We start from the raw sequence: 16,905 nt of genomic DNA, 5'->3' as shown, positions 1-16,905 counted from the left end.
GGAGCTTCGTGCCCGGGCGCAGCTGGCCGGCCCCAGGTGTTCGGCTCCTCTCCAGCACGTGTTTTCTCCAGCCTGGCGCTCTCGGCAGCAGGCAGGGCACCGGAGGGGCTGGCACGGCACGGCAGCCCTCCAGCAGCCAGGTTTAGGGGGTGAATGGGGAAGGGGGTGTCCCCACACTCAGACCAGCTGCAGGTTTGGATGCAGTTGGGGACAGAGGTCACTGCAGCCCCAACGCCTCATTTCTACCCAAAAAAAAAAAAAAAAAAAGCCTGGAGTGCCAAATTCCTGGGGGGAGACGGATAGGCACAGCCCCTGCACCCCGTGGGGGGGCAACCACCCCGCGCCCCGCCAGGACGAGCAGCAGGGGACGTGGCGACTGTGCACCCAGGCCCCCCGGCACATCCAGCCCCCCCCCCCAGCTTCCCCTGCCCCCGAGGAGAGGGCAGAGCACAAAGCCGCATCTTGCAGCGGAAGGCAGGCTGCCAGGTCCCCGGAGCGAAGAGGCATGAGGCGAAGGGGCCAGCCTCCCCCCGGGCTGTGCCCAGAGCGAGCGGGATGCTGCGGGGTCACCCTGCAAGGAGTGGTCCGGAGCATCAAGGGCAGCTTGCCTGGCAGCGGGAGCGCCCGCACCAGCCAAGTATGACAAGCGCGGCACGTAGGCGGCGAGCTCTGCTCGGGGACAGTTGTGCCGTCGGGGATTAACAGCTCACCTTCTCCAGCGGAGAGAGGAGGAACTGGAGGAACTGGGCCAGAGCAGCCTCAGGCCACGGCGATTGCTTCATTAACCCCCTTCACCACAAACGAGCCCTGATGACAAACGATGACGCTTGCTTTCATCACTCTCCTCCCAGCAAAGCTGGGGGATCCAGCACGCCCAAATGGCAGCTCCCCTGTTCCCCGACGCGGACAGGCGCGTCTTCTGCCACCGAGCAGGCTGTCGAGGCAGCCTGGGAGAGGAATTGCCCTCAGCGCAAGGGCAAGATGCAAACTAGATGATGGGTAAGTCTCTCGGGCCCTGGCTGTCAAGGGAAGTCTGGCATATTATAAATCACACTGGCCATTTAAATGCAGCTGGATTTAATGCAAAGGCAAGAACTAGGTCATCTGAGGAGTTAAAAGCATCAACAATCTTCACTCAAGTGACAAGGGTCAAGCTGTGCCCCCTCCCACCAAGGTCAAGTAAATAGGCTTGTGGGCACAGGGCTGTCACCATCCCCAAGGAGCGTTCCTTCCCGGTAGCACGACCCGGCACACAAGGGCTCGGACACCTGTACAAACAGGGAAAGCGGGGACACAGAAAGGCCACACGGCCCTGCGCAGCACCGGGGCCCGCAGCCGAGTGGCACCAAGGGCTCGTGTCCTATGTCTGAGGGGCCATCGTCCTGCCTGGGCAGGTTTTGCACTTCTGCGTGAGCAAGCGAGCTTTGCTCACAATCTCTTTTGCTTCCTGCGCTGGGTGTGGACTTGTGGCTGCAAGAATGTTCCCAAATAGCACAGGGCTTTTGAAAAGCAGCCCTGCAGCAGCTCGGGGCAGTATCAACCAGCACTGGAGGCGGGTGAGGCATTTCACGGGTCCAGCGAAGCGGGAGGGCGTGGGGGCCCACAGCCCAACTCCTGCTCCGCAGGGCTGACAATGCAAGCCGTGAACCAGACGTAATGGAGCAATGCCCAGAGTCAGTTGTTCTCACTATGTTTGCTGAACGCCAGCCACAACTTACACGTCCTAGAGGGGTCACTGGTTTTATTTGGTATCTCACAATGTTTTAGTTTGTATTTAATGGGCTCTGTAAAATCTTAGTAAATGCAGCTTTTCCAGTTAAAGAGAAATGCCACCGCTGATGCCTGTGCAAACTGGACAGCAACGCTTGGCTTGTTTTCTCCTAACTTCAAAACACATAGGGGCTTTTTACATTTAAGTTTCCTTAAGCTGCTCTAATGCCTGCAGGGGCACGTGGGGGTGAGAGTACAGCTGAGCATTCAGGACCTGGGAGAGAGTAATTTCTGTTTCACCTAGGCTGCACCGAGCTTTTCTGTGGGCCACCTGACCGCCAAGTCAGATGCTGCATGCGCTAACGAGGACCAAAAGTCAGGAGTTGAAGATAAGTTAAGAACTTGACATTGACCTTCACAATCTGCACCAGAGAGTTCTTGGTGATCATTTCAGGCAGTCTCTCCTCGACAGACTTCACAAAAACAAGTCTTTGTGGTAGAAGCTGCCTTCAGAGTCTACTACCCACAAAGAGAGGCTGGCCGAGGGTTAGTCTGACAGGGAGCCATCGACAAGCAGTGACCTTTCTAGCCGTCAGCAGGCTTTGCCATCCCCCTTCGATGGCACAGCACAGCAGCACCTCTCACTGCAGCCCTGCTCACTTTTGCTTTGTTGATTCCCCTGCAGCTCTCATCAAATAGCCCCAGCGACACGAGATACAAATGTTAAGGGAGCCTGCTACGCAAGCAGGAAAGCTCCCGAGAGCCAGATCAGGTGCTGCCAGCCCCAGCGTGATGTGCACAGCCAGGGGCGATGTCGGGAGCTATGGAGGCAGCCAGCAGCACCCCCTCCCAGCCCCTCCGCAGGGGAAGCACAGCGGGAAACGCCGAGGCCGTAGCCAGGGATGTGTGGGAAGAACGGCGCTGCGGGTCTGGGGCTGGCTGGTGCTCCAGGGAGGTTTGTAATGGGCACCGTCACTCCTCCTGCAGCTCCTTCTTCCGAAAGGCCTGGAGCCTCCTCCCCACCGTCTGCTGGATGATCTCCAGACCCTCCGCGTCCAGTTCCTTCATGAGAAGCAGGATGGCATTCAGGACATTGTTCTGTTGGCACAAGACAGGCACTGCTTTATACAAGCACGTTAACGCCGGCCCAGAAAAAGACACCTGATTTTCAAAGAGCTGCTCTTTCTAGGAACTCCACCGCCACCGCAACCACCGGCGGCAGTTTGCAACAGCCACCTGCAGCTACAGGGAGAGATCAACCAAGCCCTCAGGGCAAACACCGGCAGAGGCTGCATGTGACGAGGCTAACTGGAATGCAGGACAAACCCGTCCGCCCAGTCCCGCACAAACTGCCCACATGCCTCCTGGCCACCCTCCCAACTGGCTTCTGTAAAGAGCAGCCGCCCTCTCTCTCCAGCGTGACCGCATGCGATGGGAAAGGACAGGAACCCTCTGATCTGAGGAATAAGAAGAGCTGGTAGAATTACAAAAGCACGAGCTGGAAGGAACTCTTGAACATCCCCAGCCCAGCGTGCCACCGATGCAGGACTACTGCCAAGACCAGATCATGGCTCTGTCAAACCACATCTTGAAAAACTCCAGGGAGAGATTCCGCAGCCTCTCTAAATAACTGTCCTAGGGAAAATCTTTTTCCTAATGTCCAACCTGAACCCCCCCTTGTTTAATATTTTCTTTTCCCAAAGGCCAGAGCCTGCAGTACTACTGATGGTGCTGCAAAGCAATACACTCAAGCACGTTTAAAACACGAACGGAAGGGAGATCGCAGGCAACTAATATCAGAAGGAGGCAGAATGTGGTCTAGATCTCACCCTGCCGATTGAAGTGATGGCACTGAGCCCAGCAGACAGCAAATCCCAGCTGAACAGCCAAGATCCATGAGGTTCATCCGAGGCTACACCACGGAGGGGTCTGAGCAACCACCTAAGCTTTCAATTCAGCTGTCCTGTCCGCCAGGCCAACAGCCTGCCGGCTGCCCAAATACCACGTTCTTAGCTCATGTGCCCAGTGAAGGGACACACATGTGCTCACGTGCAGACAGATCAAGAGGACAAACCCCATCAGGCTTTCTTTACATTGCGTGATGTCTTAAAGATGAAAAGCAATTTGGTCTTTAAAGGCACTCACTCTCTTCTTTCGGTTGCAGTCTGTCTCTCGAGGTGAAAAGGAGGAAAATTTATCCCTGGGAACAGGCTTCATACCAAGCTCCTCTCGAATTTTGCTAAAGAAGGGGAGGAAGAGCAAATGTTATTACGACCAGCTGGCAGAACCTTGCTCTGCCAGGCCAATCCTTTCTAATGGTGGGCAACCATGCAAGAAGTATCCAGCTGAAGGACTCGGGCACATCTATTCACACACCACCACTGCCTGCAGACCACAACACTCCCAGCAGAACTCCCACACGTAGTAAGAGCCTCACAGCCATAAAACGTAAACGAGCGCGCTGCTACAAGGTGTCTGCTCGCAGCCCCACCTGGGACACATTCCCATGCCCGATGCTAGCTGGGACTGCAGACCGTGTAACACTGCACGTGGACAACACACAGTGCCACAGCGCTGACATGCGCCAAAGCGTGTCGCAGAAGCGGAGCTAAGCGGGAATGGACTGGAGCTCACACTTGAGAGAGGATCCATCTCTGTCTGCACATGCAGCTGACACGCTTGAGAGTCAGTACCCACCTACAGAAGAGCCTGTTTTGCAGATACAGAACCAGACCCACAAGTGCTATTAAACCAGCACAGCTCCACCGCGGTAACTGGAACAACAGGAATTTGCACCAGCTGCAGGCCTGGCCCATGGAATATCAGGGTTGGCTGGCAGGGTCCTTTCATGCTACACGCGAGTTCAGCCCAGAAATCCTAACAGCTCATGAGCAAGCCCTCACTTTGTCTCCTCCAGACTGAAGTTCAGCAGTTCACTCTCGGTCTCCGTTGTGGATTCAGCAGCACTGGATTCAGTGGACTCGGGGCAGCCGTTCTCCACGCTCCTCCTGGCTGGTGGGGCCGTGATCTCCTCACCATCAACCAGGGCCTGGGACAGTTCTTCCTCTGTCACAGCTGCAAAAGCCAAAACAAAACCCGGCTGCAATGAACTCCAGCAGCCCAGGAAGACAGCATCTGTAACGAGGCATGTACTACTGCTGCTGCAGAGCTATACCGCAGGGGTTTGGTCCAAAAATTGTCCTTTGTACTGGCCTTTTGCTTTCATCCTCCTCCTGCGGTAAAAGCCCTGCAGGAGAACGCCGGCAGCCATCACCAGTCTCTCAAAGTGGGAAAGATATCAGGGAGGGATGCAAACGTGCTTTGCCATTTCTTGTCTCTGGAGAAGGCTCCAAAAGCCACCAAATTACTGCTACCAGATGGAAAAGTTTCTCATTTTTTTTTTTACGACAGCAGATCCAATTACAGAATCTTTGTTTTGCCACAGCAAAGGAGAGAGCTCTAAAAAACCACTAATTAGTGGTACTGTCTCAGCTATAATGAGGCTCTCTCAGCTAGTGTTAACTCTGGCACTGCAGGGAAGGGAAGGGAGAAAACAGCTTAGAAGGGGCAGATCTTGCAGAGGGGACGCTCAACCTCCAACAGATCCTGACTGAAGGAAGAGTCAGAGGATGCCTTAACAAGAGGAACCAACGCGCCACTGCTTTCCAGTTCACCCGGCCCACGGCTTGGGGCTGTTCGTTTACCCGCAAACACCTACCTTGGTTATCAAGCTTCTGCAGGCTGGGTAGGTTACGCAGCACCGTCATTCGGTAGCGGTGGGGGTCCGACCCACAACAGGGATTTTCAGACAGCCACAGGACCCTCAGCCGGGGTAGGTTTTTGAGGTAGAAGAGCTCATTTAGGCTTGCAATGTTGTTCTTCCTCAGGTAGAGTTCACTCAGATTCTGGCACTGATTCAGCGGCTCGAGGTCCGAGATGCCATTGACACTGAAGAGAGATCGTAGGATCAGAGACCAGCGAGCCCATCCCTCCCTCGCTGTACTATTCAGGTGAGAGCACAGCAGCCCCTGCAGCACAGCAGCTTTCCAGCCCCCTTTCCTGCAACAGCTTCACTGAGGAGCCTCACCCCGGCACAGCACAGCAAGGGGCATTCAGGGGCCCATGTCTTTGCACAGAACAAAAAGACAGCATTTCGTCTTTTTAAACAGAGGAAAGAATTAAAACAGCAGGCTCTCCTCTCTGCTGAAGATGACAAACAGCCTTTGCTTACCCCAAACATCCATCACACTTGCACCCTTTTCTGTAGCAGTTTCTCAGACTCACTGAAGGAGAACCCATTTAAGATTCCCAAGCTAAAAAGCTCAAATTCGCAGACAGCATTGGCTCCGCAGGATCCCCAGGACAGATGAAGGACGGGTGTGTTGGGGGGAGGCTTACGGAAACGAAAAGCTCTGTGAGATCCAAGAAGCAGTTCAACAAGCATTCTGCAAACTGGCCCTATACGGAGGCCCAGAAGATCCCATTGAAACTACGGAATAGGACTTAGGGAGCAACAATCCTAAGAGGTTTTAACACTTCTCAAAACAGGGATTGTTTTCTCGAGTAGCAAAGGGAAAGGTGCAGAGGAGCTAGCAGAAGAATAATCACTTCTGCATCTCTGCCGCTTGAGAAATCAGGCACGAAGAGCCAGGCAGCTCAGACACACCACCACAGAAAGGTGGTAAGAAACCCACAGCCCTATGAGAAAGGCGATTTCCCCTGTCCCCCCAAGGCCGGCAGCCTGACATTCACCTGAACGTGATCACCTCGATGTTGGGCAAATCCCGGCATATCGATATCTGGGCAGGAAGAGACAGAAACAGCATGTTGGCACTCCCAGGGGGGAAAAAAAAAAAAAAAGCAATTTAAATCCCAAACAAGCAAGATAAAAGCAAGAACAGGAATTTAGGTTTGCTTCAGTCTAACCCAAGCTTAACACCACCACAGTCAGTGCAGAGTCAGCAGCTCCTCCACCCTCTCCGCCCAGGAGTGGAAGCACAGATACCAGCCAGCATGATGTCGTTCTTCTGCTCCAGCAACTCTGCAGTCTCTGAAATGGTTTTCCAGCCACCGCACACAAGAAGGGATCCCTCTTAACCCAGACAGCCCTCTCCTAACGAGAGCACATCATCCAAATTCCCAAATAGATGAGGTAGGACTCAGGGTCCTGCTCTCCGGGGGTCTGTGCAGGGCCTCGGAGAGGAATTTTCCAAGCGCTCTCTGGAAACATCAAACCCTTTTTTTTTTTTTTTTGTATGAGATGCTAATCAATCCTGAAAAGCAGTGCAGCTCGCTGGTACTAGGCCAGCCCAAACCCAGGCCTGCGCCTTCCTCAATGCCTCACCAACCCCATCCCTTCCCCGCTCCGGCTGCCGGCCCAGGCTAAGGCTTCCCTCCGGCAGCACCCCACGGGCTGCAGGCTGGGGCTCGACGATGGCAGCCGTGGGGCCCCTCCTCGCTGGCTCGTCCTGGCGGGCTGTGCGGTACTTACATCCGTCAGGTGGCTGCCCCTGTGGGAGGAGAGCAGGGGGTCACTGGGAGCACGGCAGGGCCCAGCCGCCCACCCGCTGCCCCCACGCCCGGGCTGCCCGGCCCCGGGCCCTGCGCCCCCACTGCCTCCATCCACCAAACTGCTCCGACACGTCCCACCATGGGCCTTTCCCAAGGCCATCTGCCCCCCCACCTCTAGCCCTGCCTGCCCCCCTAACCCCAGCCCTGCCTGCGCCCCTAGCCCCAGCCCTGCCTGCGCCCCTAGCCCCAGCCCTGCCTGCGCCCCTAGCCCCAGCCCTGCCTGCGCCCCTAGCCCCAGCCCTGCCTGCGCCCCTAGCCCCAGCCCTGCCTGCCCCCCTAGCCCCAGGCCTGCCTGCTCCCCTAGCCCCAGCCCTGCCTGCCCCCCTAGCCCCAGCCCTGCCTGTCCCCCTTCCCCAGCCCTGCCTTCTCCTCCCCTAACCCCAGCCCTGCCTGTCCCCCCTCCCCAGCCCCGCCTGCCCCCCTAACCCCAGCCCTGCCTGTCCCCCTTCCCCAGCCCTGCCTTCTCCTCCCCTAACCCCAGCCCTGCCTGTCCCCCCTCCCCAGCCCCGCCTGTCCCCCTAACCCCAGCCCTGCCTGTCCCCCCTCCCCAGCCCTGCCTGGTCCCTCACCCAGCCCTGCCTGCCCCCCTAACCCCAGCCCTGCCTGCCCCCTCATCCAGCCCTGCCTGCTCCCCTCAGCCCCAAGCCTGCCTGTCCCCGCTCCCCAGCCCAGCCCTGCCTGTTGTCCCTACCCCAAGCCTGCCTGCCACCTCACCCAGCCCTGCCTGTCCCCCCTCCCCAGCCCTGCCTGTCCCCGCTCCCCAGCCCTGCCGGCTCCCCTAACCCCAGCCCTGCCTTCTCCTCCCCAACCCAGCCCTGCCTGTCCCCCCAACCCAGCCCTGCCTGCCCCCCTAACCCTAGCCCTGCCGGCTCCCCTGTGCCCCCGGCCTACCCGTCCCCCCAGGCCCAGCCCCCCCCGGCCCGGCTGCCCGCCCCGCCTCCCGCCGGGCCCGCCCGGCCCCGAGCCGTCCCCCGCCGACGCCCACCAGCAGTTGAGGCGGCGGACGCCGTCGAGCGCAGCGGCCTTGGCCCGCGCCAGCACGGCCGCCCGCGTCAGCCTCATGGCCGGGCCGGGCCGGGCCGGGCCGCGGCGCCGCCGCCGCCGCCGTCGCCAGGGGCGGGACCCGCCGCCCGCGCAGGCTCCTCCCGGCCGGGGCGGGCCGGGCTGGGCCCTGGCACCGGAGCTAGCGGGGCACTGCCCAGCCTTCCCCGCCCCAGCCTGCCTCCGGGGAGCGTGCCCGGGGAGGGCAGGCCGTGAGGCGGGGACCGGCGGCAGCCACCCGGCCCCCCGGGTCTCCTGCTGGGGCTCTGCCCACTCTGAATTTAGCGGTCTCGCCTGCAGCGGGCTGCGCGCCCTGAAGCTCCCCGAGGTGCAGTTTTATTTAATTACCTCATATTTCCGTGTAAATTGTATTATTCATTTAATTACATCTTACTAGGGAATGTTCCGTACATATAGTTACATCTTTACGGATATATATTTATATCTAACTTTACACGTGAGTGCATATACCCCTGTATCTATATATATACACAAAGTGTGCATAAATAAAATATCCATTTATATATATTTCTATGTTATATATTAATATATAGAAATAACAGGTAGCACTGCTGACTGCACCCACACCAGGAGCCCCGAGGCCAGTCCTCCTCCATCGCGTTTTGGGGTAGAATTACTGTGATGTGCCTCGGTTTGTATCTTGGGGCTTAACACGCAGCTTGGGTGGTTGAACGGGGATAGCTGTGGCCTAGAGAAGCGGTGTGGTTAGCAAAGACTTACAGTTCAAAATAAAGGGTTAATGCAGAGTTCCCTGAGGTTTTTCTGCATGTTTCTGCCTTATTCGGCAACAGAAACAACTGCAGGATGGGGGCTGGCAGTTATTTAGTTGTTTACGCTGGTGTTTTGGTGCAGCGGTTCAAATACGTTGGAACCGAACGCTGGGTTGTGGTGACGGGCTTGTGCTGGGGAGAGGAGATGGGTGGCACCGAGCTCCCTGCCTTCCTCACTGCCACGCTTCTGGAGGAGCGAAAGGCCGAGAGATGCATTTATTGGGATCGATGGGCATGCGCTTTTCAGGAAAAATGTGGGATAAGCGGGTTAGGCAAATCATCCCTCTGCATTTTCTTCTTTCTGTCTCTCGGCGCTGGGCTGCCGTCACATCCATGGACAAGCTAGCCGGGACCTCGGGCTGGGAGGCCAGAGCGCAGGTGTCGCACTGAGGTTTTTAGGGTTGGATATACAAGCACTTGGAGGCAGTTGAAGCAATTTTTGGAGTTCCTGACTCTTCTGTGTGCAGCTGTTCACAGCTGGCATGAGGTGGCTGCTGAGACATGGGATTTGGCTGCTTGGGCCATGTGTCGGTGAAGGCAGCTGCAGGATCCGAATCCTGGGCATCACGAGAGGAACAGCAATGTACACGGCTTTTCTGTACTTTGGTTCTCCAAATCCCAGGCTGTTTTCGCTTCCAGTGGAATATGGAAACACCCAAGCACACTTTCAACGGCTCGGCTGCACAATCCCAGCCCCAGCCATGCTTTGCTGCTCTGTTGGCAGTGAAGCCTGGCCCTGAAACAGGCTAAGTAGATTAAGGAATCTTCTCTAGGTGCCACAGAGAGATTTTCCTACTCATCTCACTGACAAAAGTACAGTTCAGTCTGTTTAAACATACACATCCTCCTCTGTCTGCTCTGACTGAAAAGATTGTTTCGTTCAGGTTAATTAGATAAAATCCATTTTAATCCCCAGTTTAATATTGCAAGTAGTATCAATAACAATCTCAGGCAAACCTCCTACCCAGCCTTTTAAAAAGGACAGAGCTTAAATAATGCATATAGACTTGTAAAGCGCATTAAAGTAGCAGCCTGGAGAGAAGAACAAAAGAACCACTGAGGTCTGGGACCACATGGCCTCATACGGCTGCGTAGGATCACCTACAATCCCTGGCATGTCAACCTCCCGTTCGCAGGCCTGCAGCGTCACCTAACAGATCTTTCAAGGCTCCAGCGCAGAGATTGAATCTCCCCACTGCGAGCTCCCAAAGGTCTCAGCTTGTCTCATACTCAACTGTGATGAGGTCCGACTTGCCCGTTAATTCCTGGTGGCGGGTTGTGCTTGCTTCTCAGCTCCACGTGAGCACATAATCCTTATGTATTTTCTCATTTCAGAAAAGCTCTTTTTTTCTGATCAGTAGCTTTTGCCGTGACCCGTGATTCCTCCACGCAGGGTCTCATGGCTTACTTGCAATGCCCTCAGCAACTTTCACAAAGAGGTGTTTGGAACCCCCGAGCGTCCTGGCTACTAAACTGAATGTGCTGTGGGATTGCTGTTGGTGTGTGTCACGGCAAAGGGAATTTGAAGGAGCTGGAGCTGCCACTGATGATGATGACAAGAAGAGCTGCTGGTAGTAATCCCGAGTGTCATCGTTGCTGCCAGGATCAGCATCTTCATTCTTGTCACCACCATCACCTATGGGGTGTCTGCCGTCATGGTCATCAGCAGTTACTTCCTCCGTTGGCCGTGGTGGTATTCCCTAACATGCCCATGCAGATGGCAGTGCCCGTACGGACACCCTCCTCTTGAGCCTTGCAGTAGGCAGCCTCACTGCTGCAGCTGGGAGGGCAACCAGAGCCACCTCTCTTGGTGCTATCCCACTTGCAACGGTGGTATCTGATGACAGCAGTTTTATGTGGCCCAGAAGCTGACCCCTACCGAGCACCACCCTGGTCAGGAAGATCTGTTAAATGGGGTAGAAGGAGCAGGATGGATTTGGGGGAGGCATTCAGAGAACCTGTTTTACCCTGCTGGTATCACCAGAGAGGTGGTCAGCACTGCTGGAGACGGGCTCTGCTCCCTCCCCTCCTGCGTGGTGTGGGGCAGGGAAGGGTGAGCACGCCTTAGGGCAGCCACTGGGGTGTTTTCGGGAAAGCCCCACTTGTTTGAAAATGTCTCAGCAGTCGTCTCTGGGCAGCAAGTTGTTCCTGTAACTGCTCCAACGTAACTTAGCGTCATGGCAAGTTTGACCATGTTGTGGTTCAGAGGATGCTCTGCTCACGGCAGCCCTCCAGTAACTATTCCACCCACAGGACATTCCCTCTGTGCAAATGTCACTGCTCCGGGTTCAGCAACACCAGATGGGATCACGGTTTAGATGTTGGCAGGAAATGCCGTGGTTTGGTAAGAGCTAATAAAAAAATCTTGTTGTCATGGAGACAGGCATGTCACCATAGACCTACGCAGGCTCCATCAGAGGCTCAGTTGCTCTCTTTGGGAAGCATCCCGTTCAGCCCTTCTGAAGAGCCAGCCAAGAGGAACACCAGTGTCTACAAGACACTGCCAGAGCCAGTGAAGGAGATGAGCGCTCCTGGGGTGCCGTTTGTGCCAAGGTGACAGAGGAGCTTCTGCAGAAATCCTGGAAAAGAGCTTTGGAGAGGACTACCAGGAAAGCTCCTGCTACCTGCAATCTCTACCTGCAGAGGTTTTCCCGTATGTTCACACCAGCATTAGCACGGCTTCACTGGAGAGCTGTATGGACACCACGGCAAGCGCTCCCGAACCCACCTTGGGACATCAGATCACTAGGTCCAGTGATCTGACCAGGATGAGGGATTTCATGACAGCCAAGACCCATCTAACCCGACAAACACGAATTCTCAAGACAGCCATCCACAATAAAAGGACATCAAACTGGGCCACTTCAATAAACCATAGCTTAAAATTACATCCCTATCATGTCAAGCCAACTAAAACACAGAAAGCATTAAATCAAGAACTTGCAAGTTATTTATGTAGCAAATTGCTATATTATTAAAAGCTTATCTCATCGGAGCAGCTTGCTGTCCTCATAGCCAATTGGGTGGAACAAGTATTCAATTTACTGTGTGGACTAAAAATTAAGAGTGAAGAGGCAAAGGCCACTAGATACGTGGAAGACTTCTTTCTTCAGACTCTCCTTTGCAGGAGCTCTGTCGGTATTTCTTTCCTTTGTTTTATACACTGTCATTATACCAAGACAGAAATGGCACAGCAGCATCGCAGTGCTGTTGCAGTCTGGATTTTAGTGCTTTGCCGTGTCGACAGAGCTAGTCCCTGGTTACAGCTGAAATGCCAAAATAAGGACCATCTGCAATTTCCACTGCTCACAGTGCTCTGTAGAGACCGTTATTATCAGTTCCTTTTGTCAATAATACACATCATATGAATACATTTACATGGGAATTGGGATCCTGCCGATTTGCATATAATCAAGGTAGAACACTACGCTGCTTTATGCAGAGCGTGCGATGCTGTGAGATGCACAGGAAGGAGCCTGAAGGGATCAGGGTGACATGTCCCTCCCTTATAAAGAGACCAAAAACCATGCAAAAAGGGCAGAACATTAGACTCAAGGTGGGTCAGAAAGCTCCCTCTTGCCTTCCTCCTTTCGGAAGAAAAAACCCACAGAATTAGTGAAGCAGAGTGAAGGGAGCCAAAACACAGCAGGAGCTGTAGTGAACTGAATGCAGTCAACTTACTGCAAGGGAGGTGAATAAAATAACAAGTATTGGGGAAGAGAGAAAAGGGAAAAAAGCAGAGAAATCCTTCAAAAGGGTTTATTGATCATTGCAGACATGGGTGGATTATAGCACCAGCACTACAGCCACACATAATACTCTAGATTTTGAAGTCACAACCAAGTGGCAAATCCGGTAGTTTTTAAAATTACACTTTAAAAAGGATCTGGAGAAGAGCACAAGGAGGTACAAGGAGGTGAAGGGAGTTCACTGTCTTCTCCACCCGGATCTGCCAAGGACAATGCCACTTTGCAGGGGAAATGTCCCTTGCAGCCCAGTTGTTGTACCTCTCAATCCCGCTCCTTCCTCACATCCCCCATTAGGAGGTCAGTGTCATGGAATAACAAAGATTAAGTGAAGATTAAGAACATTTAAGTGAAGATTAAAGATTAAGAACAAAGAGTAAGTGAAAAGTCCCGAGGAGAAAACACCCTTTCGTGGCAAGGAGCTGCTGTAATAGCTCCCAGAACAGCACTTTCATTCTGTCCAGCAGCGGGAGTTACATATAATCCCCAAAATTGATCCTGAGTGGAGCAGAGTGGCTCATGTCTACACTGCTCAGGTCTCTGGAGCAGACTGCGCGGCTCTTGCTGCTTCAGAATCATCTCATGGTGGTAACCTTTCGGCTGTTCGCCAGCTGGGCAAAGTATTAAATTCCAACCGTAGATCCCGCTGCTCCTGCAGTAAGGTGGACTCAGCGCCGTTTGGACTGCCGCTGTTTGCATTAGTCGTATCCATGCTAATCCAGTTTGACTTTTTGGTGTTAATATTTTCAGGGTTTTTTTCAACAGATAGTGGACAAAGGAAAAAATGAAAAAACAAAGGTGGAAGTTCCTTAAATTCCTGATTTCAAGTGCATTTGAAGATTTTTTAATAAATCCACCAACACAGTTTCTTTTCAGGATTGATGGAATGAAAGTCACCTGATATATTAGATATGTTTTTATCAGTATTTTTCTGTTCCTAATCAGCTGTCCTACTGAATTAGCGAATTACGTGCTAATGGAATTTGTACACGCTGGGCACAGTACAAATGCAATAGCTCTTGTAAAACATGTCGCAAATGAGAGGTTTTTATCCTGTGCTGTTTAAGGCTGCTGAGCAAGAATGATGAACCACCTATGATCAGCTCCAAATGACTAATAGATATCATATGTAATTGGAGTAAAGGAAAAATCCACTCCCATGAGTAATGCAAGATGAGGAAAAACGATTATTTTGACAAATAGATCTTTATGATGTAAAAGGCAAATAGCGATGCTTACTCGGGGGTTGCTAATTCTTTGGCATTTACTTACTGCATTGCAGCCTATGAAAAAAGCCGCACTTCTGAAAGTTATGAAAACGCGGGGTTTTTCAGTGGCGCACTCTGATTCCAACATGTCTGCAGCTGCAGAGCCGACCTGACAGCTCCCCGCTCCCCCTCCGCCTCCTCTTGCCCCCGCACCGCCCTGCACGGCACGCCATCACGCTTACTAGAGCACACAGAAACCACATTAGGGAGTGAGCCAGCTCAAAAATAATTAGTGAACAGGAGTTAGACAGCTCTGCTGCCAAGGGTGACAGTCCAGTTTCTCAGACAGCTTTTCAGTGGCAGCGCGGGTGTGAGGTCCCACCACCACCTTGCTGCACCCCTTCCTCCTGGCTCTGCGCTACCCAGAACTGTGCCAGACCAAGCACTTGTGCGGTCTTCGCTGGAAAGGGATCAGAGAACCGATCCTGCTAAGAATAATAACCTTTTTCCCTGAGTGGCGTCTCACCTTGCCGCTGAAAGAGCAGATGGAAATGAGCACAGAGGAGAGAGTCACTGCTTCAACCAGAGGCATGTCTAAACATGCTCTGAAACCAGAGTGCACGACCTGAGCTGTTTGCGGATTTTGAGGGATCTCTTCTGAGGAATGAGTTGCACCTGAAGATGACGTAGCATGTGTGAGACTGCTACTTTAGCTGCACAAGTGGCTTTTATAAAATCTGTCAGGAATACGGCCATGGAGAACATAGTCAGGAGTCCCATGAATGCATATTCATCTTGTAGAAATGCAAGCTGGAAATGGCCCAAGCAAACCAGAAAACATCTCTTAAGTCCAATTGCCCTCCCCGCGCAAAGGGAAAAGAAGGGTTGCATCTCTGGGTGCCTCTGGGAGCAGGGAGATAATCTCCTTGGGATCATCTCACACATCTGCGTCACTGTTGCAGAGGCTAAGAACAGTGGGTTCAGATGTTTGCCGAAAGGTAGGTTGCTTCTGTAGCTCTTGGTTCATCAAGTTTAAATGTGAGTAGAAAGGATCAGAGCATGCTCTGATCGGCTGTCCCTTTTCCTTTGCACCCTGTTCTCCTCCTCAGAGCATTTTCAGGAGCGTCAGGGTGCCTGACCCTAGGACAGGGGAGCTGCAAGAGGCCCTCGTCCCTAGCAAACTCCAGCCGATTTATCCTTGGTGGTGTCTCCTCGGTCCTGCTGGTGAAGGGGAAGAGCTCAAGGAGGGGTGGGCAGACCCTGCCTGGTTCTGCAGTGGGTGTTGTGGGCAGAGATTTGGCTTTTACAGTCACAGGACCCTCTCTGAGGGTCGAGGACTACCTAGCTTTATAAATAGAGACCAAGGGCTGGAAAACAAGCGGCCAGTAACAGTAATTTCTGCAACAAAAGCGAACCAAAGGAGATTCCCTGTAGAGTTCAGGTGCTTTTAGTCAAAACTCTCTGCTGCACAATTTGGGCGAGTGTTACGGTTTCTAAAGACAACCCAGAACTTTGATGTCATGCTCCTGAATATTAGCCAGCTTTGACAGCTCGTGTCAGATGTATCTCCCTGCCCCTTCAGTACAGGATGCTGCTTCTCCCCCTTTTGTTACAAGCAGCATATAAGGAAAAATGATTTTTCTGAGCTTGAGTTCTCAGTGATTCAATAAACACAGTGGTGCTTTCTGTAACTACATCCTTCCACTCTTGCTTATGACATTGTACAGCGCAGCGTATCACTAACTGTGCTAGAACGCCAGCAAAGCATTGAGATTAAACCATTGAAAAGCGGCATTAAAAAAAGCTGCGGTATCTTTAAATCAGCAAAAGCTGCGAAAATACTGTTCACTTTCTTCTTTGGTTGATAAATTCATCTTTGTGTTCTGGGGCTGGGAGGGAGAAGGAAGGCAGCCAACCAGCCTCCAGCTCGTCTCTTCTCATGAGCGTCAAAGCTAACAGAAACGGACCTGGTGTCCCCTCTGGGTGTTTCAGGAGTCATCACCTGGAAATCTGCAGTGCCGGAGCTGCTCGCCACACAGCAGAGCTCACCAATGTTTAAAGCTGTCAGTCAAATTGCTGCCTTCACTTTGCAGTTTGCCGCCAGCCTGCTGTCTGGCATTTTCAGTTTTACTGCTCGAGCACGTGGCTGCCACCTTTTAAATCTAGCAAATGGCGCTGGGAATAACCTCGGCAGCAAAAAATCCACGTTAAAAGAGGTACTGAGCTGTTCAGCTCTGATACTGAGCTGTTCAGCTCTCTGCCTCGCTGCTTGTTTAACAGCACAAATGCAGGGGTGTGCAGAGCGTTATCCCAACTCTCACTATACAGAAAATGCATTTAAGTGAAGAAAAATAATTGCTGCTGGCGCGTCAAATGGTTATGGGAGCAGTTGTGGAGTGGGATCGCATCCTTCAGCGGCAGCGTGCGGGGTAACCGGTGCACTGGGATGTGCCGAAAGCGTGTGATGACTCCTTCTGTCTCCAGACTTCAACCCTCGCCCAGGGCTGTCGTTTCAAGAGCGTTGAGTAAGTCGGTATTCTGCTTAAACTGAAGGAGTGTCTTTCAAGTCATGGCGGTCCACTCCGTTTGGGTATCCTTGCTTAATACCTGCACAGTCGGAGCCGCGGTGACCCTCTGGGGATGATGGTGATTTACTCGTGCTGCTTGTCTTGCCAGGGTGAAATAAAACAGGTGTGACAACAGTCAGTGACAGCCGGAGTGCCTGTGATGGAGAACAAGGTGTTTGCGTCGCTCCTCGCTGACGCAGTGGTACGTGTCTCACCACGGAACTAGGACTGAGCAAAAATGACTCTTCCGTGATGCTACGCTGCCCTCACG

At 53.3% G+C, this 16,905-nt stretch overlaps 1 protein-coding gene across 1 annotated transcript; it reads right to left on the bottom strand.

The window, feature by feature from the left end:
• Positions 1 to 1,724: 1,724 nt before the first annotated feature.
• On the bottom strand, positions 1,725 to 8,393 carry CFAP410 (cilia and flagella associated protein 410). The gene is made up of 7 exons (XM_075157815.1): positions 8,267 to 8,393; positions 7,202 to 7,220; positions 6,463 to 6,509; positions 5,429 to 5,658; positions 4,614 to 4,785; positions 3,856 to 3,949; positions 1,725 to 2,808 (listed from the first exon to the last, which is right to left on the bottom strand). The coding sequence occupies exons 1-7, from the start codon at positions 8,341 to 8,343 to the stop codon at positions 2,683 to 2,685; spliced, it is 765 nt and encodes a 254-aa protein (XP_075013916.1). The 5' UTR covers positions 8,344 to 8,393; the 3' UTR covers positions 1,725 to 2,682.
• Positions 8,394 to 16,905: the final 8,512 nt, after the last annotated feature.

This window comes from Calonectris borealis, chromosome 9 (genome assembly GCF_964195595.1).
Source record: "Calonectris borealis chromosome 9, bCalBor7.hap1.2, whole genome shotgun sequence".
Taxonomy (NCBI): Eukaryota; Metazoa; Chordata; class Aves; order Procellariiformes; family Procellariidae; genus Calonectris; species Calonectris borealis.
The sequence above is the reverse complement of the archived record's forward strand: the minus strand, read 5'-3'. Positions and strand labels throughout refer to the sequence as shown.

Bases quoted from the DNA above. Each gene is read 5' to 3' on its own strand.
- CFAP410 (XM_075157815.1), bottom strand. From the start codon at position 8,343: ATGAGGCTGACGCGGGCGGCCGTGCTGGCGCGGGCCAAGGCCGCTGCG. The intron at 4,786-5,428 runs GTAGGTGTTTGC...TGGCTTTTGCAG, and splicing joins GCAGAAGCTTGATAACCAAG to CTGTGACAGAGGAAGAACTG. The intron at 3,950-4,613 runs GTGAGGGCTTGC...CCCCTTCTTTAG, and splicing joins TTCAGTCTGGAGGAGACAAA to CAAAATTCGAGAGGAGCTTG.